The sequence below is a fragment of the Phyllopteryx taeniolatus genome, chromosome 3 (genome assembly GCF_024500385.1).
Source record: "Phyllopteryx taeniolatus isolate TA_2022b chromosome 3, UOR_Ptae_1.2, whole genome shotgun sequence".
Taxonomy (NCBI): Eukaryota; Metazoa; Chordata; class Actinopteri; order Syngnathiformes; family Syngnathidae; genus Phyllopteryx; species Phyllopteryx taeniolatus.
Genome location: NC_084504.1, coordinates 8,712,909 through 8,737,434, shown reverse-complemented (window position 1 = coordinate 8,737,434; position 24,526 = coordinate 8,712,909). Strand labels below are relative to the sequence as shown.

General features: G+C 40.3%; 1 protein-coding gene across 1 annotated transcript in view; it reads right to left on the bottom strand.

Annotated features, from left to right (window-relative positions):
* si:dkey-215k6.1 (transmembrane protein 132B) overlaps nucleotides 1-24,526 on the bottom strand; it is a 229,339-nt gene that overhangs the window by 97,724 nt on the left and 107,089 nt on the right. Inside the window, exon 4 of the mRNA XM_061766865.1 lies at nucleotides 12,959-13,102. Coding sequence (XP_061622849.1) covers nucleotides 12,959-13,102 — 144 coding nt within the window. The remainder of the gene's footprint in view (nucleotides 1-12,958; nucleotides 13,103-24,526) is intronic.

The window sequence follows — 24,526 nt, the reverse complement described above, 5'->3', positions numbered from 1 at the left end:
ACAACCACACAGCTTAGCCTTAAAGTCTGCTAGATGAATATTAACACACGATGGGAAGAAATCATAGCCAAGTTAATGAACACCATCTGTGTCATGGTATTATAACCCTTTAAGCAACGGATATTTGAACACAATCATTAAGACAACAGATGCAGAGAGATATAGCAATACGAACAGGCATACATTCTTTATCCTCTACGAAGAACAACTCGTATTACTACAGCTTACCCAGGAGCTATGGCATCTCCATGTGCTGTATATTAACGACCAGTTCAGTGTGTACCCTGCCTCTCACTAAAGTCAGTTGAGATAGGCGCCAGCACAGCCACAACCGTAGTGAAGATAAGGAGTCAAGAGAATAGATGGATGGATGCATTATACTGCCTCCAGGTGGCCAAGCTGCGCACACCAGAAGGAGCAGCACAATGTTTATTGAATTGAAGTAAAAAAAATTGTCAAAAACTGTTTGTCTTGACATTCTATTAAATTATGTAAGTATTCTACGTTTTACTTGAGTACAATATTATAGAGTCCCATTTCTCATTAAAAAACATAGCAAAGGAATTTTTTTAATTTTTGGGGGGGGAAGGCTGGAACAGATTAATGGCATATCCATTCATTTCGATGGGGAAAGATGATTTAAGATACAAGGGTTTTGACTTACGGGCATGTGTATGGAATGAATTCAACTCATATCAAGGCACCACTGTATGTCCCCTTATTACATTGTCTTGAGACTTCAGCATTTTTCACTTTGTTTTGCATTTTTATGGGTTTTCTTTTTCTTTTTTCATTTGCATAACAATAGATATTAAAACAAACGCAAATCATACAAGGCTACTGATTGCAAACAGTAGATATGTAATGTAGCCTCATCCATCTTTTTTCATGTGTGTTTGTGTGTGTGTGTTTGTGAGGCAATTAGGTAATCAACAGATGCGCCAGACAGACAGGAAGCGGCTTGTTAGGAGAGCGAAGCAGAGATGGAAATGGATAATGAGAGAGACCGCGTATAAACAGCAAAAAATGAATGAGAAATGAAATAGAAATGGAGGGAGGGATGAAGGGGTGAGGTAGAGAGGCGGTGATGAGGAGACAGGACAAGAATGTTACAGGAGCACAGGTGTTTGGGACAGCCCCGAACGCCACATTTTACTGACACCAGCCACCAATAAGTGACAGCTACACGGGGCTGGCTTATGAAATCAAAGATATAAACTGCTTTTGTCAAGAAAGTGCATGAAATGCTGCCACTTAACTCAGGAAAACAACAACAGTAGACCCAAAATGTTGACGAATCTGCTGGAAAATAATGGCAAAATGCCTGTGATTGTGCATGATATGCTGCTGAGTTTACGTTATGTTGCTATGCCTCTAATACTACTGGCACTAGTAGCGCAACAGATTTGATCCAACTGTCACTAAAAATATCAAAAGGAGACCCGAAGGGATGAGCTTTTTAAATCAAGACAGTGTATGACATGCTGCAGTGACAATGTCCTGGCATTAGGTGATAGTGCATGATATACAACCCAATCCTGCTTTAATAGAGCAAATTGTAGTTTGATGCTGCAGATACGATTTTCCATTTAAGAGGACAAAACAACACTAAACCCAAAATATTGACAAATCTACTGATAAATAGATGTAATATGCTGGCATTATGCATGAAATGCTGCTATGCCTCCAATACTACTTTAAGAGACTGGTAGCCAAAGAAAAAAGATCGATCAACAGGGTGTGGGCAGTTGTGCTTTTGTTTTGAAATTATCAAAAATAAGCTACTTCAGACAAGACAGTATATGATATGCTGCTTGCTGCTATGCCTTGCTCAACACAGGAAATAAAAGGGTAAGGAATAAATGAAATAAAGGCACCACAATTTTCAGAATCTGGACTAATTTTTAATCCAAAATCTGTGGTCTATCAGGAGTAAAACACTGGCATCAGCTGATTGTGCATGATACGCTGTGCCCCAAAATCATTTTAAATGAATGACAAGAACAAAAAGACAAAACTGGTTTGACAAAACCGGTGAATGGTGAGGATGAAAGGCATGGTAACTGGCTTTACGTGGCATACTATTATGTTAGTGAAGACTGTGCATGATATACTGCTTGCCACTATGTTTCAATCAACATTAATTAAAGAATACTAATTCTGGGTTAGTTACACACACATTGCCTTTTAGTTCAAAGGTTTGATATCGATACTGGTTGTAAAGAACCCTGAGTCAAATGTTCGTTTTAGTCTATGCTATGCGTTGCTATGAAAATGGATGTTCATAATTTGGACACCCCTTATTTAAACTTTTTTTGACCCAGCCCCCTAAAAAAAAAAAAATCGGAATCGAGAATCGTCTCAATTTACCGGTCGATCTACGTTCCTACCCTCACCTATCGTCTCACGAGCTGTGGGTCGTGACCGAAAGAAGAAGATCCCGGATACAAGCGGCCGAAATGAGTTTCCTCTGCAGGGTGTCCGGGCAATGGATGGATGGATGGAGAATTGTTTGGAACCGGAATCGAAAGAGGAACTGGAATCTCTCAAATTCAAGCGATGCCCAACCCTAGCAATAAAGAACATAACCATCGTAACTGTGGATGGTAAAGCTAAAAACAAATGCTGGTCATACTTTGATGTCGCTGAAATGATCAAGCATTAGGTGGAGGTAGTGCATTATATTCTGATATGCCTCGCTGACGCAGGAAGTCAAAAAAAAAAAAAACAACTTTATTCCCAGATTTGGTAGAAATCTGATGATTTGCACATTTGAAAATGCAAATTCTGGTTATGCGATTGTGTATGTTACGCTATTGTTCCTAATTCTATTACTGCTGTTACCACTACTTTTCCCAGCAACTCAGGCAGACAACAAGCGAAATAAGAGCTCAAATTTTGCACTAATATTATTACAAACGGCAGCAATGTAGACAAAAATGGTTAGCACATCTGCCTCACAGTTCTGAGGACCTTGGTTCAAATCTGGCCTCGCCTGTGTGGAGTTTGCATGTTCTCCCCGTGCCTGCATGAATTTTCTCCGGGTGTCTCCCATGCACATCCCAAAAACATGCATGGGAGGTTACTTGAAAACTCTAAATTGCCCGTAGGTGTTAATGTGAGTGTGAATGGTTGTTTGTTTATATGTGCCCTGGGATTGGCTGGCGACCAGTTCAGAGTCAGTAGGGATAGGCTCCAGGATACCCCGTGAGGAGGAGGAGGAGCGGTACGGAAAATAGATGGATTGATGGATGGATGATTACAAACATGGTTATAATGCATGCTGTTGCTTGTCTTCTATTGGAAAAATTGTCGTGACATCCTCTGGCGCCACTGCCCTCTACTTGCCCTCCAGCTCGGAGCTCTAAGTTTGTTTTTCCGCTCTTTTTAACAATGTTTTCCACTTTTTAGCCTTTTAGTTGGGCCACGTCCCGGGGGAGTCGGGATAGCCCAACTTGTTTGCCGGCCAGCGTTCATGCATGTCGTGGCACTCTCCACTCAAGGACGCCAGAGCTCGGCTTTTTGATTAATGTGATGAAAAGAATCAATTAAACAGCAACCGTGGGACCTCTCCAGCGAATAAGCGCGAGAACACAACAAAAAACAAACAAAACCAAAAAAAAAAAACAGCACACAAGAAAGATGAGATAGAAGTGAACAGGGACACAGAACAGGGAATTGATTTGATGGAGGCGTTTATTGTTATAGTACCACTGCACGCAGGGGTAGAGACTATTTGCATATTATTCTATTCTTGGTTCCGATCAATGAGGTCCAGTTAAAGGGAGAACTAATTACCCCTTTAATTCCTCCCTGTCACATATTGATATTTAAGTGAAGCATTTATTTTAATAGTATAAATCCAGATGAGGGTGGAGACTATTTGCATATCATTTTATTCTTGGTTGCGATAAGTAATCCGGCCCGGTTAAAGGTGAGACTCATCATCCGTTTACTTCCTTGCTGTCATGTTCAGATATTTGAGAAAGGCATTTATTTTTCTAGTATGAATGCCAATGTGAGGGTAGAGATTATTTGCATACCATTTTATTTTCGGTTATTATCAATAATGCACCCCAGTTAAAAACAGAAACAGTATAACCCATTTCATTCCTCGCCATCAGATTTTGATCATTGAAGTGAGGCGCTTATTTTTTAAAGTGGATGGTTATTAATCAAGAAAGGGACTATTTGACTGTATGAGGAAATAGGAAAATGTGTACTAAATTATCAGGCTTACCAGGAGGTATTTATTATTAGTGCATATTCGGGTATTTGGAGAGAGGGTTTTTTTTTTTTTTTTTTTTTTTTTTTTTATCAAGTGGACAATACACCCTGCAATTTACTCAATTGCCAGGCATACCAGGTGTCTGTTTGAATGTGGCTGTCTAATTGAGGCAGGTGATTATTATGCATACAAGTGCATGAAATTAGAACAAGACGAGGATTTAATTTAGTAACTATTAGTATTGCAATGGCTGACACGGTGGTCGACTGTTAGCACGTCTGCCTCACAGTTCTGAGGACTGGGGTTCAAATCCCGGCCTCACCTGTGTGGAGTTTGCATGTTCTCCCTGTGCCTGTGTGGGTTTTCTCCGGGTACTCCGGTTTCCTCCCACATCCCCAAAACATGCATGGTAGGTTAATTGAAGACTCTAAATTGCTCGTAGGTGTGAATGCGAGTGCGAATGTTTGTTTGTTTATATGTGCCCTGCAAGTGTTTATTCCAGATTCAGTGTGTAAGCAAGTTTTAAGTTTGTTGTCATATGATAAACTTTAACGCTACCTTTCTGCAGAAATGGGAAATTTGGCCCGCGATGTTGTCCCAATTTTTATTTTTGGCCCACCGTGAATTTCAGTTTGACACCCCTGAAGTAGACGATTGGAACACGGCTGCTCGTCGTGGAAATTCGATATATCAGAATCTTTAGGAATCTCAAGGGTCTATTTGACTGAAGATGTTTACTTGAGAGAGGCATTTATATTGGTCCACATTTGGGGGGGGGGAGGCGTTTATTAGTTTGGGTTGACGATTGAAACAGCTGATATTTGTGGAAATGTGAAAACATTTAGTGAATAGTTAGAAAATCCAATTGTCTATTATTTACTCATTAGTACATATTTTAACATTTGGAGAGAGGTGTTTATTTGTTCATCTAGATCAGGGGTGTCAAACTCCAATTCAAGGTGGGCCAAAATAAAAAATTGGGACAACATCGCGGGCCAAACTCAATATTACTGAAAAATCATTGCGATGTGCATGTTTTCCTTTTCTGCAGAGATTTAGCGTCAAAGTTTATCATTGACAACAAACTTAAATTTTGCTTAAACACTGAATTTGGAATAAACAAACTTGAATATTATAAACACGAGAAATCAAATTTGCGATAAAAGACATCAGTGGTATTTGTTTGTTGTTTTGTATTTAAATAGATAACATGAATTCTCTCGCCATCTTCTATTTATCTATCGCCAACTACCTTACTTTTTGATGTAAATCTTTTTTCAAAGGCCAACAACAAAACAACCCCAAAAAATAAGAATGTCTTCAATAAAAATCCAAACTATTAACAGTCCCTGCCTAGGAGTTGATAAAGGGCATTCAAAAATCAATTCAATTATGTTATATTCTTTGCTACAGCCACGTTGCTCCACACACGACAAACAGGTCTGTCTTTTATTGTAGTGAACAGATAATCTGCCTCCCACCTGTCTTGGAAGTTAACTGTTTTCCATCGTTTGTTTGGCCATTTTTGGGAAGGGGAAGTGTAAATTTGCTCAAGGAGACTGGTAGCATAGTTGCTAACGACTGCAACAGAAAGGGAAGGGGCGCTCGCCGGTCTAGGCTGATGGGCCAACACACTAGCAAAGCATTCTGGGATTTGTAATATTAGTGGCGCATGTGCTATATACTGGCGGGCCAGCTCTAATACACATTTAATATGGTCTTGCGGGCCAAATATAATTACATTGTGGGCCAAATTTGGCCCCCGGGCCTGAGTTTGACATATATGTTCTAGATGATCGAAACATGGCTGCTATTTGTGAAAATGTGGAAATATTTAAATAATTGTCAGGAAATTCCACGTGTCTATTCTACTTGAGGGAGGCGTTTATTATTAGTCCAAATGCATGTGTAACGGTGGAGCTACACTACTGAGTTTATTTTAGTAAATAATGATATTGACAATAATGCGGCGCAGTTGGACGTGGAACAAAATGCTTGTTTCTTCGTCACCACATTTTGATATTAGGGGAGATATACACACAAATGCATATGTACTGGTGAAACACAAAACGATGACAAGTGAGAAGTGGAATCTTCTTTTTACACCTTGAGCCTGCGTCAGGGGGGGCAGCGAGCGTTAGGTAGCACGCGGTGCGAGAAACCTCGCTCATCCTCCAAGGATGACGGTGGGAACACGGCGGGTCCCGCGTAGGTCACCGTAATTAGCTGCCACATGCTGCGACGCCCTGTTCCCGCGGGGGGTGTTTAACAGTGTGAGGGACTTTGGGAGCGAGGCGTTGAGGAATGGGGTATTAGTGCGATGAGACGGGCTGAAGCGAGGGTTATTTAAAGCATGGGCTACAAAAAAAGTGTATGCTGGGTGGATATTTGTGTAATGACTTTTTCCCCACGTGTGTGATGGAGTGTGCCCAGGTGGTCGAGGGCATTGCACTGAGCGACAGAATGATGCTAAGCTAGCAAACGCCTCGCCTACCGGAGAGTGCTAATTAGCCGACGTGGGTCAGAGCTCGGGTCTACCGGGGGACTGGCTCGTATGGAGAAGGGGGTTGTGACTTGTATGCAATGTATTAATTTGCATAAATATGCACATAATTGAATGGAACGTATTTCTTGTCGAGGGAGGTGTTTATTATTAGTACAAATGCATATGTAAAGCTTGAGAAAGACCATTGAGTATATTTTAGTAAATAATAATATTAGCAATAATATTGCTCAGTTTAAGGCGGAACACATTTCCCACATTTTTTCTCACAGTTATATTTTGATATTTGGTCAGAGGCATTTATTTTTTCATGTGGACGATGCACATGGTGACTAATTGAGACTTGGCCACTATATGGCTCTATGAGGAAATACGGAAACACTCAATTGCCAGGCACACCAGGTGTCAATTTCCATGAAGGTGTCTATTTGAGTGAGGCATTTATTATTACTAGCATGAATGTCTGCGTAAAGATAAAACTAAACTATTGGTTTCATTTTATTGACTATTCATATTTTGGCCCAGTTCATTTTGGAACAAATTGCCCACTTGTTTCCTCATTGTCATATTTTGATATTTTGGGAGAGGTGTTTATTTGTTAAAGTAAACAATGTATATATATTGTTACTAATTGAGACATGGCTGTTATTTGAGAAAATGCAAAAATAGTGGATTTTCAGGAATTCTAGGCTTCCATTTAAATAATGGTGTCTTCTTGAGGGAGACGTTTATCATTAGCACACATTTTGATATTTGAGGAGCGGTATTTAATTATTCAGGTGGACAACACACTGGTGCTGGGCGATATGGCCTAAATTTGATATCACGATTTTTTTTCTACGTAATGTCGATGTTTCATATGACTCAATATTTATTGTATTCAAGTTTATAAATGTATAATTTAACCCTTAGGTGGCAGCAATGCAGTTAAACATGCCCAATCTGCCGGAAATCAAGAAAAACGAGAAGGAGAAGACAATGCGGTAATCTGTAAATAAAGGGAATAAAAAAAGAAATACAAGACAGATTTTTGAGAATGCCACACTGTGCAAACAGTTAGCTCAGACAGCGGCGGCCGACCCACTGTCAAACTATTTGTGTGATCGCTCATGCAACGATGCTAGCTAGTATCTGCTAATCCTAATTTAAACAAATCCCGTGAACACTTTCTATGTCGTCCATGATCGACAAACTACTATCTTGTCACCTTCCCGTCCCACAAAAACACAATCGGCTCAACTGTCACCACGATCGCTACGTGCTCTGCGGCGTTGTTTTGTTTACATTACAGGAGCGGCGCAGAGTCACCGATCTCTTTAACGTGATACATGCATCACACTCAATAACGTGCTACGTGCATGTCCTTGATTTTACAAGGCTATGCCCGTCTTTGTCGTTACATCTTTTATACACGTTTTGCAGACTACGGTTGTTTTTGAGACCATTTATGGCTCGCTAGTCTCTAGCATCTTCTCCATGTTGATGGAAGTCTCACGGAGTACAGAAAAGTATAGGAAATAAAATCTATGATCCCCTTTTTCCATGTCGAGCATTAATAAAATATAATTCCAATATTGATCTATGACACACTAATCAACTAATTAAGACACAGACATGATTTGAGTAAATACAGAAATATTTACTGGGTTGCCATGTGTAACACTATGAGGAAGGCTTTTATCATTAGTAGAAAGAATGCATGCATAAAGATAGAACTAAAATATCGGGTTTATTTTATTACGTATCAATAATGTGGTGCAGTTAACGGAGGATCAAATTAGTTGCTTGTTTCCTTGCCATTAGATATAGATATTTGGGAAGAGGTGTTTAGTTGTTCAATTGGATGGTTAAGGTCACTAATTAAGACTCTACAACTATTTTAATTAGGAAACACTGAAATAGTTACTTGATATATAGTCTTAGGCATAATATAATAAATTAGGGCGTTTATTTGAGGGAAGTGCGTATTATTAGTACAAATGTATATGAGAGGGTTGAGACTATTTGTGTATCTGTTTATTCTTACCCTCTTATCAACAATGCAGCCAAAGGCAGAACTAATTACCCATTTGTTTCTTTAGCGACACATTTTTATCCATGGAGAGAGGCGTTTATTTGTTCAAGTGGATGATGACTCATGGAAACAAGATAGGTATTTTGCTCTGTAAGTCATCAGGAGTCTACTTGAATGAAGGTGTCTGTTTAAATGAGACGTGTTACTACTACACATTTTGATACTGGGGGAGAGGGGTTTATTTGTTCAAGGTGACAATGTAGCCTCTGACTACTTCAGCCACTATTTCAGAAAAAAATATTTACTCAGTTGCCTGTTGTAGCAGATCTCTATTTCAATAAAGGCATCTATATGAGGGATCTGTTTATTATTAGCACAGCTGCATGTGTAACAGTAGAGCAAGACTAACATATTTATTTGAGTAATTATCCATAATAATCTGGCAAAGTCAGTCAGATATTGATATTTAGCCGTCGGGTGCATAGCGGTGTGGTGCTATTGTGGCGCTATGCACCTGAGGATTAAGGAAAGGCCTTTCTTTGGTCAAGTTGACAATGCAACCTGTCTAATATAGCCACGGTTGCTATTAGAGAAAAAAACTGAACTATTTACTCAGTTTCCAGTTCTACTGGGAACATATTTGAATAAAAGTGTTTATTTGTGGGAGGCATTTATTATTAGTAAGAATGCATGTGTAACAGTAGAGCAAGAGACTTGGGGTTTCAGTGACTATCAGTGAGGCGGCGCAGTTAGAGGTGGAACTATTTACCCACATTCCTTACTGTTGTATTTTGATATTTGGGGAGAGGCATTTTTTTCCCCTTCAAGTAGGTGAGGAATCGAGATATGGCGGAATGAGGAAATACGGAACAATGTCCTCAATCGCTAACTAATCCACCCTCATTTCTCTGCCGCCACGTTTTTCAGAGAGGCCTCGGGTAATCTATTGTGGCACGAGGCGTTCATTGCATTTCCAAAATAAAGACGGCGACGCAGTCAGTCTGGCGAGCTGAAGTGTGACCGTGAACTCTGAGACAAGGTGCAGGATGTCACGTAAAATGACAGAAGTTGAAGGCAACACGTCCCTGACGGTCCCTTAAGAGGAACGCAGCCAGCATCAGCTGGAAGTGCAAAAAGACACCCAAGAGGCAAACACTGTGGGTTTGGTTTATGTACATGTGCGTATATGGGCATTTTAGAGGTACTATTTATGTATATGTGAATGGAATCAACATTTTTGTGGCAAAAATAGACCAAATTGTCAAATAAGTCAAAGTTCAAACCGCATTACGGCTGGCACCTTTGATTAAATTAGGATTTCAAGCCTTAGTTGGCGATTAAAGCAAGTGTTGGGGTTTCCAATTAGGTTTTCAAGCCAGGAATACAGTTTCAAGCAAATGTCTCAAATTAGGGTTTCATGCCAGGGTGAGGGTTGCAAGCCAGTGTTAGGGTTTCAAACAAGTTTCAAGGTTTCGAATTTGGGTTTCAAGCAAATGTCCAAGTTTCAAATGACTGTTTTACACTTGGTTTAGTGTTTCAAAACAAGCGTTAAGGTTTTAGATTAGGGTTTGAAGCAAATGTCAAGGTTTCAAATTAGGGTTTCAAGCCAGGTTTAAAGTTTCAAACAAGTGTTAAGGTTGCAAATAAGGGGCGTCAATCAATGTCAAGATTTCAATTTAGGTTTTTACATACAGTGTTTCAAAACAAGTGTTAAGATTTCAGATTAGGGTTTCAAGCCAGGGTGATGGATTCAAGGAAATGGTAAGGTTTCAAATTAGGGTTTCAAGCCAGGATGAGCGTTTCAAATTAGGGTTTCAAACCAGGGTTGGGGTTTTCAAAGTAGGATCTGAAGCCAGGATTATGGTATCCAATGTCAGAGTTTCATAGTGTTAGGATTTCAAATGCTTCGAGCACCAGATTCCATTTTGTACTCCCAGATTCCCGTCCAATGGTATTAAGCAATACAACATTAAAAATCTCATTCATGTATGTATGAATATACTTGGATATACTGTATCTATGTGTGTGTGTGTGTGTATATATCAGTAATTAGCGTATGGTGGCTCCATTCTGCCTAAACACAAGTCGCTGTGTAGCAAAGGATTTGTTCTGAGCGGGAGTAGAAGGATGTGATGAATTCCCACGCTCATTCATAAAAAAAAATGTGCTAATATCTCATTAGAGATTAATACCCATCACATCCTTTTAATTAGCCAGCCAGCCCACACGATTGCACTCACTGTGTGTGTGTTTGTGTGTGTGTGTGTGTGTGTGTGTGAGTGCATGTGCTTCACTCCCACCTTCAGTCGTCAAGCTCAGAATAATTAAGAATCTGTAACTGTTCTGTTGCTTTTGTGAGTGCATGCATGTGAATGTTTTCGATTGTCAGGACGGAATCCTGCACGAAAATGGATCGGATCAAGTATCTGGATCCAAGATGTGGATCTAATCTAGATCCGCATTCACACTTTAGATCAACAGCCTAGCTCTACATCCTAGATTCGCATTATTCATCTGTATCTTAGATTCATGTTTTCGATCTACATTTTCAATCCACATTCTAAATCTACATCATCAATTTGCATCCTTGGTCCTCATCTGGGACTCATATCTTTGATCTACATCCTAGATTCCAATCTGAGATCAAAATCCAAGATGGGAAACAAATCGTGAGATTTACATTCTACATTTGTATCCAATATCCCTATTTCTAAGTATCATCTAGAGTGGCTTCCAATAGCCACATCCTAGATCCACATCTTTGATCTAAATCCTAGATTGAAATCCCAGATCCACATCCGAGACACGCATCCTAGAGCTACATTCTAGAGCTACATCCTAGTTCCACATCCATCTCTGCATTCTAGACCTTCAAGATCTGCATTTTAGATCCACTGCCTTGAACTATACTGGGATTCAGATTCCAGATCTGCATCCTAGATAGAGAATAAACATTTCTGATCCACATTCAAGAGCTGCATCCTAGATGCAAATTCTTGAGCCATATTTTCGATCAATATTCTAGATCTTAATCCAAAATCTACATCCTCAATACACATTCTTAATCTGCATCCTAGATCCACATTCTTGATTGACAAATTTTGATCCACATCCTTGATCAAGATCCTAGATCTGCATCCTAAATCCACATTGTTGACCAGCATCCTAGATGCGCTCTTAGACTTGGATTACATCCTAAATTAACATATGAGCTCGGCATCCTAAATACTCAGTCTAGATCCACTTTCTAGATCTACGTCCTCGATTCACGTCCAATATCTACAGTATATGCATGAGCTACAGAAACAAACATCCTTGGTGTAATTTCTAGATATCGATCCTAGATCTGCATTCTACGAAGGGCAGTCAAAATGCAATGAGTCCGATTTTCCTCTAGCTTTGTTTATTGCAATAGAAAGACAATGTATGCATAGAAATGAAGCAGAAAAAGGGGGCATTTCATTGTTATATTCTCCCTTTTTCTCAACACTAATTGTCCATTAATGAACAACATGGCATGTATGCCAGCCTTGTAAAATTCAGTAGGCTGTGCTTTTAATCAGATTTTTCTACATCTTGCCTAACTTGTTCGTCATCAGAAAGGTGCTGACCCCTAACACCTTTTAAAGCACCAAAAGGTGATAATCAGATGGCGCCCAATCAAATGAGTATGGGGGATGGGTTATTGTTTTCCAGCCAAAAGAACTGATGACCTCACAAGTTCTTTTGCTCGTCATGGAGGTCACTAAAAGCAGGCTCTTGTTCTTCACCTTTGATCCAGGACACCTACTTTTTGACTGTGCTGTAGCCTATTGCAGTTTCCCCATACACATTTTAAAACCTTTTAAAAATGTTTAGTGAGTAGCGGTTCCCCTTCCAAAGACAGAAATTCAATAGCAGCTCTCTGCATCTGATGGGCATCCAACAATAATGCCATTTCCAAAATGACTGACGAGAAGAGGACAGGCTGAAACAAAACTTTTTGTTTTGGAGCACTGGTGTCACAGCTGACTTCAGGCGAAAGGCGGACTACACCCTGAACTGGTCGGCAGTCAGTCGCAGGGCACATATGGACACGGACAACCATTCCCACTCTCATTCACACCGTCACTGAGTCAGGCGAATGTACCACTACATCATCAGTGACCCCAAGCAGCACATTTCCGACAATAAACCACACAACGGTAAAAAAATAATCCATCAAGAATCCTACCTGGCGGTGGCGGTAGACAACATCTTCCTCTGGCACATGACGGCCAACGATCCTCCACTAGGCGCCATTTCCTGTTTGATCTCCCAGGGCACCAGGTCGCTGGGCTTCACCGCTACGAAGCTGATTCCCGACTGGAACCACACCCTGCGCATACCCACAAAACACAGGCTAGTCAATGCTAATGCTAATGCAAATTCGACAACAGTGTTTTAAATTAGCATTTCAAGACAGGGTTAGAGTTGAAAATTAAACTTTAAAGACAGGGTTACAATTTCAAATTAGTGTTTCAGGTTAGGATTTCAAATTAAAGTATAAAAACAGGGTAAATGTTTCTAATTTGGGTTTAAAACCAAGATTAAGGTTTTAAACCTGGGTTAGGGTTTTACAGTAAGGTTTCAAGAAGGGATTTGGGTTTCTAATTAGGGTTTCAAACAAAGATTAGCTTTCTAAATTTTGGTTTCAAGGCAGGTTTAGGGTTTCAAGATTGGTTAGTGTTTCAGATTATGAAGTCAGGGTTGGGGTTTCGAGCCAAGCTAAGAGTTTTAAATTAAGTTTTGAAACCAGGGTCAGGGTTTCCAACAAGGGTTAGGGTTTGAAATTAAAGTTTACAGACAGGAGTTTCCAATTTGGGTTTCCAAAGATTATGGTTTCAAACCTCGGGTAGGGTTTCAAAGTAAGGTTTCAAGAAGGGGCTGGGGTGTCAAACTAGGGATTCAAGCAATGATTAGGGTTGCAAATTATGGTTTCAAGACAGGGTTGGGGCTTCAATCCAAGCTAAGGATTTCAATCTTGGTTAGGGTTTCAAGCAACAATTACAGTTTTAAAATTGGGTTTTAAATCCAGGCTATAATTTCAAGACAACGTTAGGTTTTCAAAGTAAGGTTTTAAAACAAGATTTGTGTTTCCGATTAACGTGTCAAGCAAATATTTGGGTTTTCTGCCAAGATTAGGGTTTCTAATTAAGGTTTCAAGACATGATTAGGATTTAAAGCCCATGTTACTGTTTTGAGTAAGTGTTAAGGTTTCAAAGTAAGGTTTAAAGCCAATATTCAGGTTTCCAATTAGGATTCCTAGCCAACATTAGGTTTTCAAGCCTGGGTTCTGCTTTCAAGCAAGGTTTGGGGCATCAAAGTAAGACTCCTAAATAGGTTTTGGGGTTTCTAATTAGAGTTTCAAGTGAAGAGATATTCAAATGAGGCTTTCAAGACAAGATTACGCTTTTAAGGTGAGGTTTTAACATAGGATTAACGTTTCAAATTAAGGGGTGCAGAACAAGATTTGGGTCCATTTTACTACCCATCTGCTTCAAACATTTCTACTTGGCCGTGCATGCGTGTGTGTGTGTGTGTGTGTGTGTGTGTGCAAACACTTAATGCCTCCACAGACTCTTGAGTTTATTTGGACTGAAGACACAAGAAGAAGCAAAATAATGTCATTATTGTTCTAATTCTTGTTGTTATTTTTATACGTGTTGATTCAAGTCTTGCCAAGTACATCATGCGCAAACCACCCTCCTCCTACTTGTACAACCCCAATTCCAATGAAGTTGGGACGTTGTGTTAAACATAAATAAAAAACAAATACAATGATTTGCACATCATGTTCAACCTATATTTAATTGAATACACTAGAAAGACAAGATATTTAATGTTCAAACTGATAAACTTTATTGTTTTTAGCAAATAATCATTAACTTAGAATTTTATGGCTGCAACACATTCCAAAAAAGCTGGGACAGGTGGCATAAAAGACTGCGAAAGTTGAGGAATGCTCATCAAACACCTGTTTGGAACATCCCACAGGTGAACAGGCTAATTGGGAACAGGTGGGTGCCATGATTGGGTATACAAACAGCTTCCCTGAATTGCTCAGTCATTCACAAGCAAAGATGGGGCGAGGTTCACCTCTTTGTGAACAAGTGCGGGAGAAAATAGTCGAACAGTTTAAGGACAATGTTCCTCAACGTACAATTGCAAGGAATTTAGGGATTTCATCATCTACGGTCCATAATATCATCAAAAGGTTCAGAGAATCTGGAGAAATCACTGCACGTAAGCGGCAAGGCCGAAAAACAACATTAATTGCCCGTGACCTTCGATGCTTCAGGCGGCACTGCATCAAAAACAGACATCAATGTGTAAAGGATATCACCACATGGGCTCAGAAACACTTCAGAAAACTAATGTCAGTAAATACAGTTCGGCGCTACATCCGTAAGTGCAACTTGAAACTATGCAAAGCAAAAGCCATTTATCAACAACACCCAGAAACGCTGCCGGCTTCTCTGGGCCTGAACTAATCTAAGATGGACTGATGAAAAGTGGAAAAGTGTTCTATGGTCCGACGACTCCACATCTGAAATTGTTTTTGGAAATTGTGGACGTCGTGTCCTCCGGGCCAAAGAGGAAAAGAACCATCCGGACTGTTATGGACGCAAAGTTCAAAAGCCAACATCTGAGATGGTATGAGAATGTGTTAGTGCCAATGGCATGGGTAACTTACACATCTGTGAAGGCACCATTAATGCTGAAAGGTACATACAGGTTTTGGAGAAACATATGCTGCCATCCAAGCAACGTCATTTTCATGGACGCCCCTGCTTGTTTCAGCAAGACAATACCAAAGCACATTCTGCACTTGTTACAACAGCGTGGCTTCGTAGTAAAGAGTGCGGGTACGAGACTGGCCTGCCTGCAGTCCAGGCCTGTCTCCCATTGAAAATGTGTGGCGCATTATGAAGCGTAAAATACAACAACGGCGACCCCGGACTGTTGAACAGCTGAAGCTGTACATCAAGCAAGAATGGGAAAGAATTCCACCTACAAAGCTTCAACAATTAGTGTCCTCAGTTCCCAAACGTTTATAGAATGTTGTCAAAAGAAAAGGTGACGTAAGACAGTGGTAAGCATGACCCTGTCCCAGCTTTTTTGGAACGTGTTGCAGCCATAAAATTCTAAATTCATGATTATTTTCTAAAAACAATCAAGTTTATCAGTTGGAACATTAAATATCTGGTCTTTGTAGTGTATTCAATTAAATATAGGTTGAACACGATTTGCAAATTATTGTATTCTGTTTTTATTTATGTTTAACACAAGGTCCCAACTTCATTGCAATCAGGGTTGTATTTCCTTTTTTTCCTATAGGGGAAATATAGATAATCCATCCATCCATCCATTTTCTGAGCCGCTTATCCTCACAAGGTTCGCGGGCATGCTGGAGCCTATCCCAGCTATTATCAGGCAGGAGGCGGGGTACACCCTGAACTGGTTGCCAGCCAATCGCAGGGCACATATAAACAAACAACCATTCGCACGCACATTCACACCTATGGGCAATTTCGAGTCAATTAACCTACCACGCATGTTTTTGGGATGTGGGAGGAAACCGGAGTGCCCGGAGAAAACCCACGCAGGCACGGGGAGAACATGCAAACTCCATACAGGCGTGGCCGGGGATTGAACCCTGGTCCTCAGAACTGTGAGGGAGACGCTCTAACCAGTCATCCACCGTGCCGCGAAATATAGATAATACAATTCAAAATTAACTCTGGTTCTTACGGTAACATTGTGAATTAATACTTTTTCAGAAGTGACTCATTAAAGGGAGAAAAAAAAACATTTACTTTGACAGACAATTGAGGGAAAAGTTGTTCTTTAAGCGCTTAATCAACTTCCTGCAGCTTACGGCACACATGCACACACACACCGAACACACACACAGATAGATCCTGTAATATTTCCTATAAAAGGAATATACAGTAACAGGCTGTTTTCCCCACTTTAAAGGCCTTCAGTGTAAAAAAGTAAAGTCCTCGTAAGCATTCTTATCCGAACAAAAGAATTTATGTTTTCTGTCTAGTCGCTGTCGGGCGGAAACATTTTAAATCCAAATATGGTCAGGTTCATATTTTGTCACAAATTGATACTATTGGTCAATCCCCATGTCTTGTTATTTTTCAACATTATTAACTAATTGAAAGTGTTGAAAATAGCTTGACGGGGTCCGACATTAAGCCTTTTTAGATGGTCGCCCGACAGCCAAGTTGTGGTGGCCCTGTCGGAACCTCTACTGGCCCCCGTACATTCATGACACCATACATTAAGTTTTAGTGATTATTTTGTTATTAGAGTCTTTATACTATATTATTTAACCCCCTTTAAGAAATTATTAGTACAATTGTATTGATGGCTATGACTGACTAACCTCCCAAAAATCAAGGCATTGCAATACTGCGGCAAAGAATAAAACAATTACAAAATTATTAAAATATTGTGCTTTGATGTTGTGTGTACAGTATATTATGTATTAATATACCTGTATATGTACATGCATATTATGAAATACTGGCTGGTTGGTGAGAGGCTCAGCTTAGGGGAGCAGTGCATGCTTGTGTGTATGATTAGTACTTGTATTATGATTTTGATTTACCTTTAATAATTATTTTGTATATTAGTGATTCTATGTATTTATGTATTATATGTATTTATTGAAAATTAGATGATGCATCCCAAGGGGCTATCCTTGAATTAAATACTTTCATAGAACAAATGCACAATATGAAATATATAAGTTCAGCGTTTCCCAAACGTTTTAGCACCTTTGACCGTCATGCGAACACCTATGATTTACACACGCCGGCCATATGCCGCATTAAGTGTTAGTAGCCACCAAATAAGGTTGAAATACTAATTGCATAGATTAACTCTGATGTGTGAGGCAATGCAAAAGCTGGGAATGAATTTCTCATTCCACTGGTTTTAAAACCACAAGTAATTCAAGGATGAAATGCACTACTACAGGCGTGGCCTTTCTTCCCGCTCTTTGTCCCTGGTACTGCCTTTTTCTCCTTGGTACAAAAGGCCGGTGGCTTTGTTCTCGGTGCTTTTTGTTCTCCTACTGGCCGAACCAGCCAGAAAGCCGACCTCTCCCCACGAGGTGCGGAGCGCCTCCCCCAATGGGCTAGACCCGAACCATGCCGACGACTCCTTGACCGCAGAGTTACTCTGCCCGCTCCCTAAGACTACACTTTTGTGTGTGGGTGAAGCACCACTGAAGGACAAGCCGGTAGTAAGGGTTTGCGGTGCAAGTTTTCTCTGAGCATGTGACGAACAACGTCACCCAAACGCTTGGGCCACCCTACCCTTGCTTTTTCTCAGTTTTTCCTCCTTTTTCCTCAAATCCACCTGTTCGGCACCCCTTCCCGTCCATCGGGAAGATCGACCAGCCTGCCTAAATTGTGTTCTACGCAACGTGAGTACAACGTGCTGTTTCCTAAGTACAAATTGGTGCAGAAGTGGGTTATACTAACAGTCACAGAAATTCGCAGCTCCCCGCACATTCTCATTTCACGCTTACATCACATGTTCAGCCTGCTTTACGAATGTTTATCTGTACCCTTCGTAGTAAAGCGCCTCTGCATTGTTTTCCCTGTAATTTTCCCTTGTAGATTTAATTACATTTTCAATAAAATTCCACTTCCTGTTTTGTCCTTTGTTTCTTTGAGGGAAATAGTAAACACCGCTGTAATCGAGAACTATTCATTTTTATTAATGTAGCAAGCCTGAGTACTGAGATTGATCGAGGGTTTTATTCACTTCTCCTAAATTTTACGAACATAAAAAGAGACATGGTGCCCTATACGAGATAAAGATAGTTTGAGTGTAACGTTAAACTTTTGTCGAACTAAACCGGAAGTAAACGCAGGCATTCGCTTTCTAGCGTATTCTTTTCCAAAATTAATTACACTTTTATTCCCAAACCAATATACGCTCAACTGTTTGGATGACATAATGCACACCACGTTTGGAGGATAAATAACATTGTACAACCCCAATTCCAATAAACTTGGGATGTTGTGTTAAACATAAATAAAAACAGAATACAATGATTTGCAAATCATGTGCAACCTATATTTAATTGAATACACTACAAAGACAAGATATTTAACGTTCAAACTGATAAACTTTGTTTTTAGCAAATAATCATTAACTTGGAATTTTATGGCTGGAACACGTTCCAAAAAAGCTGGGACAGGGTCATGTTTACCACTGTGTTACATCACCTTTTATTTTAACAACATTCAATAATTGATGTACAGCTTCAGCTGTTCAACAGTCCGGGGTCTCCGTTGTCGTATTTTACGCTTCATAATGCGCCACACATTTTCAATGGGAGACAGGTCTGGATTGCAGGCAAGCCAGTCTAGTACCCGCACTCCTTTACTACAAAGCCACGCTGTTGTAACACGTGCAGAATGTGGTTTGGCATTGTCTTACTGAAATAAGCAGGGGCGTCCCAAAAATGACGTTGCTTGGATGGCAGCATATGTTTCTCCAAAACCTGTATGTACCTTACAGCATTAATGGTGCCTTCACAGATGTGTAAGTTACCAATGTCATTGGCACGAACACAGCCCCATACCATCACAGATGCTGGCTTTTGAACTTTGCGTCCATAACAGTCCGGATGGTTCTCTTCCTCTTTGGCCCAGAGGACACGACGTCCACAATTTCCAAAAACAATTTGAAATGTGGACTTGTCGGACCACAGAACTCTTTTCCACTTTGCATCAGTCCATCTTAGAAGAGCTCGGGTCCAGAGAAGCCGGCAGCGTTTCTGGGTGTTGTTGTTAAATGGCTTTTGCTTTCCATAGTAGAGTTTCAAGTTGCAGTTATGGATGTAGTGCGAACTGTATTTACTGACATTGGTTTTCGGAAGTGTTCCTGAAGTGTCAATTTCCGGGCATCCCTTGAAAGCTTGAAAAACCTCCTACAGATTTTGTGTCCTGCCTACCAAATTTTAACCCTGTGTACTAGACAGATCTACAACACTAAATTGCCAAGATTTAGTATTTTCGCCATTCTGTGTGGGCATTGCAACAAAGTTTACTGAAAATCGCCTGCCTGTCCTCAGTTTTGCTTGATATGATCAGAGAGGTATGTATTTAACAAAATGTTCAGTACTGTGGTTGTAGTTTATTCTCTGGTATCATACCAAGAGCTTTCTCTAATTCTTAAAGAAGGCAAAAGCATGTATCATTCTGAGTTGCTCGGTATGTTAATGCTGTGCCGCTAATCTAAAGCGCAGCTCAAAGGTTAAAACAGTCTCCTGCTGCGAGAAAAGATGCGGCACATTGGGGTTCCATTACTGTCATTTAAAATAAAAAAAAAGCTCAGAACACTCTTATTCGGTGGCTATTCTTCAACAACACTTTAAATTTGTTTATGCGCTCGCACACGTCGCCTGGCAGCTGGCGACAATTGTGCTCTTCACATGCACACAATCACGACACACACACACACACAACACGTGCATAAGTGCTGCACTTTAAAGGCAGGAAGACCTATATATTTAAAATGACATCCACTTTTCCATGCAAAGACAAAGGTGTCAGAACAACTGAAAACATCACCATAACGCCAGTGAAAAGATCATAACATAACATAGCAGTACCCAGATACCATGAAATGCACATGGATGGAATTAGTGATCTGATCAGACACTGATGTCCGTTTTCCACTGCATAACGTGGTCGGATTGTTTAATTAATAAAATAGCACCTCAAAAATTGTGAAAAACGTGTCAAATGTCAAAAGTCAAAACAACAAGAAATAAAAATCGAAGAAAATGAAGGTCTCATGATTTTTATCCAAGTTGAGACTGGGGGCGGTAAGACAAGAAAACACCTCATAAAAAGTGGAGACTGTGGAGTATAATACTGCAGCCAACAGGGTAAGCAAACTTTAGCATGCATCAGTGTAAGATGCACTCTACCAGTAACAAAAGCAAGACCTTTGGCGTACAAGGGTCTCTTAGATTTATCCAAAAAGAGATTAAGGGTATCAAGGAAATGGAGCACTGCAGCAAAGCAGACACTCTGTACAATACTCCAGCTAGAGGTGTAGGCTAATGCAAGCATAGGTCAGAAAGAGACACACCAACAAAAAAAAAACGTCAGTTAGCGAGAAAGAGCTCATCCTTAAAGAGACTGAGGGAAGCAAGACAAGGGAGTGCTGCAGCAATGCAGAGACTGTGGAGTATATTACTGCAACTAATGTGTACACGTGTCAGGGCGAGACATGGAATTGTAAGCAATTACTAAAGGGCAGCAAGTCAACAGAGCTCTGCAGCAAAGTGGAGAATATGAAGTAAAACAGAGCAGCTAATGTGAACATATGTTAGAACAAGATATGCTAACAACATTTAACAATGGAGAAGAATGAGGGTCCCCTGAGATTTATCGGAGAGGTCACGTCGCAGAAAAAAAATTGAGACTCTGAGGCATAATACTGCAGTTAATGTAAGCAAGTGTCGGAACAAATCATGCTAACAAAAAACAACAACGGAGGGGAACAAGACAATGGAGTGCTGCAGCGAAGTGGAGACTGTGGAGTATAACACTGCAGCTAACATTAGCATGCGTTGAAATGAAACACGTCTGGAATAAATGCCATTGGATGTGCCCACATTGTGGTCGCTGAGCATTTTGTGAAGACGTGCGAGTCAAAAAGAAGCCATCTTGAGTGAAGGTGCAAAGAGGGCGGCGAGTGACAGCGAGACGAATGGAGACAGAAGAAAAAAATGACAGCATGATGGCAGCGACCTTTCCCAGACGCACAAGTGGCGGCTAAACAAATAGACTCGCCACTTTCTCTCTGCACACCAGCGATTGTGCTTGACGGAGGTGCCGGTCCCGCCTTCTGCCGTCTATCTATCCATCCGTCTCCCATCCAGGTGTTGTGCCATGATAACAGACTTGCTGTTTCCATGCTAACCATCCCTGATCTGACCAGAAAGACAGAACACTAGATGCCCAAAAATCTACCCAAATAGACATCCTCCGTCTGTTTACATATCACCGATATCGGGCGGAAACATCACATCTCTAAAACCATCACTTTTCAGGAAACCAAAGAAATGGCATATTTCTTGAGTCAATAACATTGCATCGTCAAAGAGAGCTAGCCATTTTCAACACTTTAGACTGGTTAATTATTTGTAAAAAAAATAAAATAACAGACCCATGTGGGGAATGACCAATAGTATCGATTTGTGAAAAAATATGTAATTCACCAAATCTAGAGATCGGGGGTTTCCACCCAACGCCAGCGGTATGTTGTGTATATGGGTGGTAATTTGGTAATACATGTTAAATGGTTAAAGGGTGGTCTTATTAGAGTCATCATTTGTTGTTCAAATAGAGCGCGTAAACCATAACCCAGTGGTCTGCAACGTGCGGCTCCAGAGCCACATGTGGCTCTTTCATCCTCCTGCTGTGGCTCTCTGTGACTTTGGAAAATAATTGGGTATTTAATTTAAATTAGTTTTTTATTTTAGTTCATTTGTTTTTCAAATGTAATTCTAAATTTTAAGATTATGGTGCCCTTGTAACATTCAAACTTTTTTGGGGGGGGGACTTGTCACTCAAAATATCAGTCACAACCACCGATGTGCGACACCTAGCACCAAGATTTGTTGAGCTAATCGACCCCCGGTAAGCAAACCATGGCTAATTCCAAGACAAGGGTTAGGGGTTATGAAGAAAACAATGTTTAATGCTATGGGCTAAATGAACTAATAGAAAGAAAATGCTCACACCTCAGATGACATCTTACAATCGTGTGTGAAAATGAAGGAGACATCTACTGCCCTGATGTACTACATCTTAACCCTTAACCCTAAATCTTAACCCTAAACCCAACCATAACCGTAACACCTAACCCAAATTCTAACCCTAAGGCTTAATTCTAATTAAAACCCAAATCCATAACTTTAACCCTAATCTCACTCTAACCCTCAGCCAAACTCTATCCCTCACCCAAAACCCTAACTCTAAACCGGGGCGCCAACAATTATTTTAATAATCGATTAATCTATTGAGTATTTTTCGATTCATCGATGAACCGGATTTAAAAAAAACAAAAACACTTGATTCAAAAATAGAAAATTTGTTTTCAAATTGACAGTGCTGAAAAATGCAAAAACAAAATTATGATTTAGTCCGTAACATGTCAGAAAATGTGCAAAAATACTGAGCATTTTCCAAAGTAAAAGCAGATGCTTGCAAATGTCTTACTTTGATTAAACAAAACTAATCAGTCTGCCTTCATGGAGGACTACAGAAATCTAAGAATATTTACGAGGGATGTCACAATATTCACAATATCATGGAAATCAAATTGCCTCGATATTGTCATGGTCGTTTCAGTATAACATAATGAGGCATTGTGCTTAAAATTTTGGTTTGGGTCGGCTATACTTACGTAGGCACATTATTTAGCTGTTCTGCTACAGTGCTCCACTTCCTTATTACAGTATACTGTATTCTCATCCGATTGGATGTATAACCCATGTGAAAATGTGAGCATGTCACAAGAAATACACTGATGATTAGCTGCTATGAAAGGCTTAGCTCGTTCTCATTTATGTGAATGTATCCACCGCGTTAAGTACAATGTACAATTTGGCCATAAGTTTCACCATTTCATCCACAGGTACATACGAAATTATAAATATCGCTAAGTATTGTTGTAAAGTACAATATACAGCGACTGAAATAAATATTTAACACGTCACAATTTTTCTCCCTAAATATATTTCAAAAGGTGCTATTGACATGAAATTTTCACCAGATGTTGGGAACAACCCAAGTAATCCATACATAAAAAGTGATGCGGACTTTGTATCGGTCCGTTGTGGTAAAGAAGAACCTAAGCCGAAAGGTGAAGCTCTCAAATTACCCGTTGATCTATGTTCCTACCCTCACCTATGGTCACGAGCTGTGGGTCGTGACCGCAAGAACAAGATCCCGGATACAAGCGGCTGAAATTAGTTTCCTCTGCAGGGTGTCCAGGCTCTCCCTTAGAGAAGTGGCTAGGGAGAGGGAAGTCTGGGCATCCCTGGGCATCCCTGCTAAAGCTACTGCCCCCGTGACCCGACCTCGGATAAGTGGAAGAAAATGGATGGATGGATGGATGGATGGATGACCGTATACTTCAATTTTTTTTTTTAAGTTATGCAGTGTTTATTTTTTCATTGTACAACTCTTGACCCTAACTCCTAAACCTAAATAACTTACTCTAAACCTTAAACGCCATTAGAGTGATTTAGAGCCTTTGATTAATTTGTCTTTGACATTTGTACATGGCTCAAATCTGTTGGAATTAGTTGGACATGTTTCATTATGCGTTATGACCACCATCCTGCTCATTTGTTGCATGTCAAATTCAAGATATCAATGAAAATACTGTGCACTTGAGGCAAACTGTTCCGTCTCTAGGCTTTGGAGCCGTCTCCTCCTGGAAGGTGGACTTGATGTCCTCTCACCGCTCCCCCGGAATCCTTTCAACATACACCTACTCGCTGCTCTCATCCCGCTCACACCTCCTTTCTTCCTTCCTTCCCTCGGAGTCCCTCTCATCTTCATCTTCTCCCCCTGTAACTCTTTGCTTCCTCCCGCTGCGCCGCTCTTACGTAAGCGTCACAAAAATGCTCCCTGATCCTGACGCCGTTCACTCTGACAGGCTGACAATAAAATTACTTTCCTGATGCTGTTTTTCTGGAAGC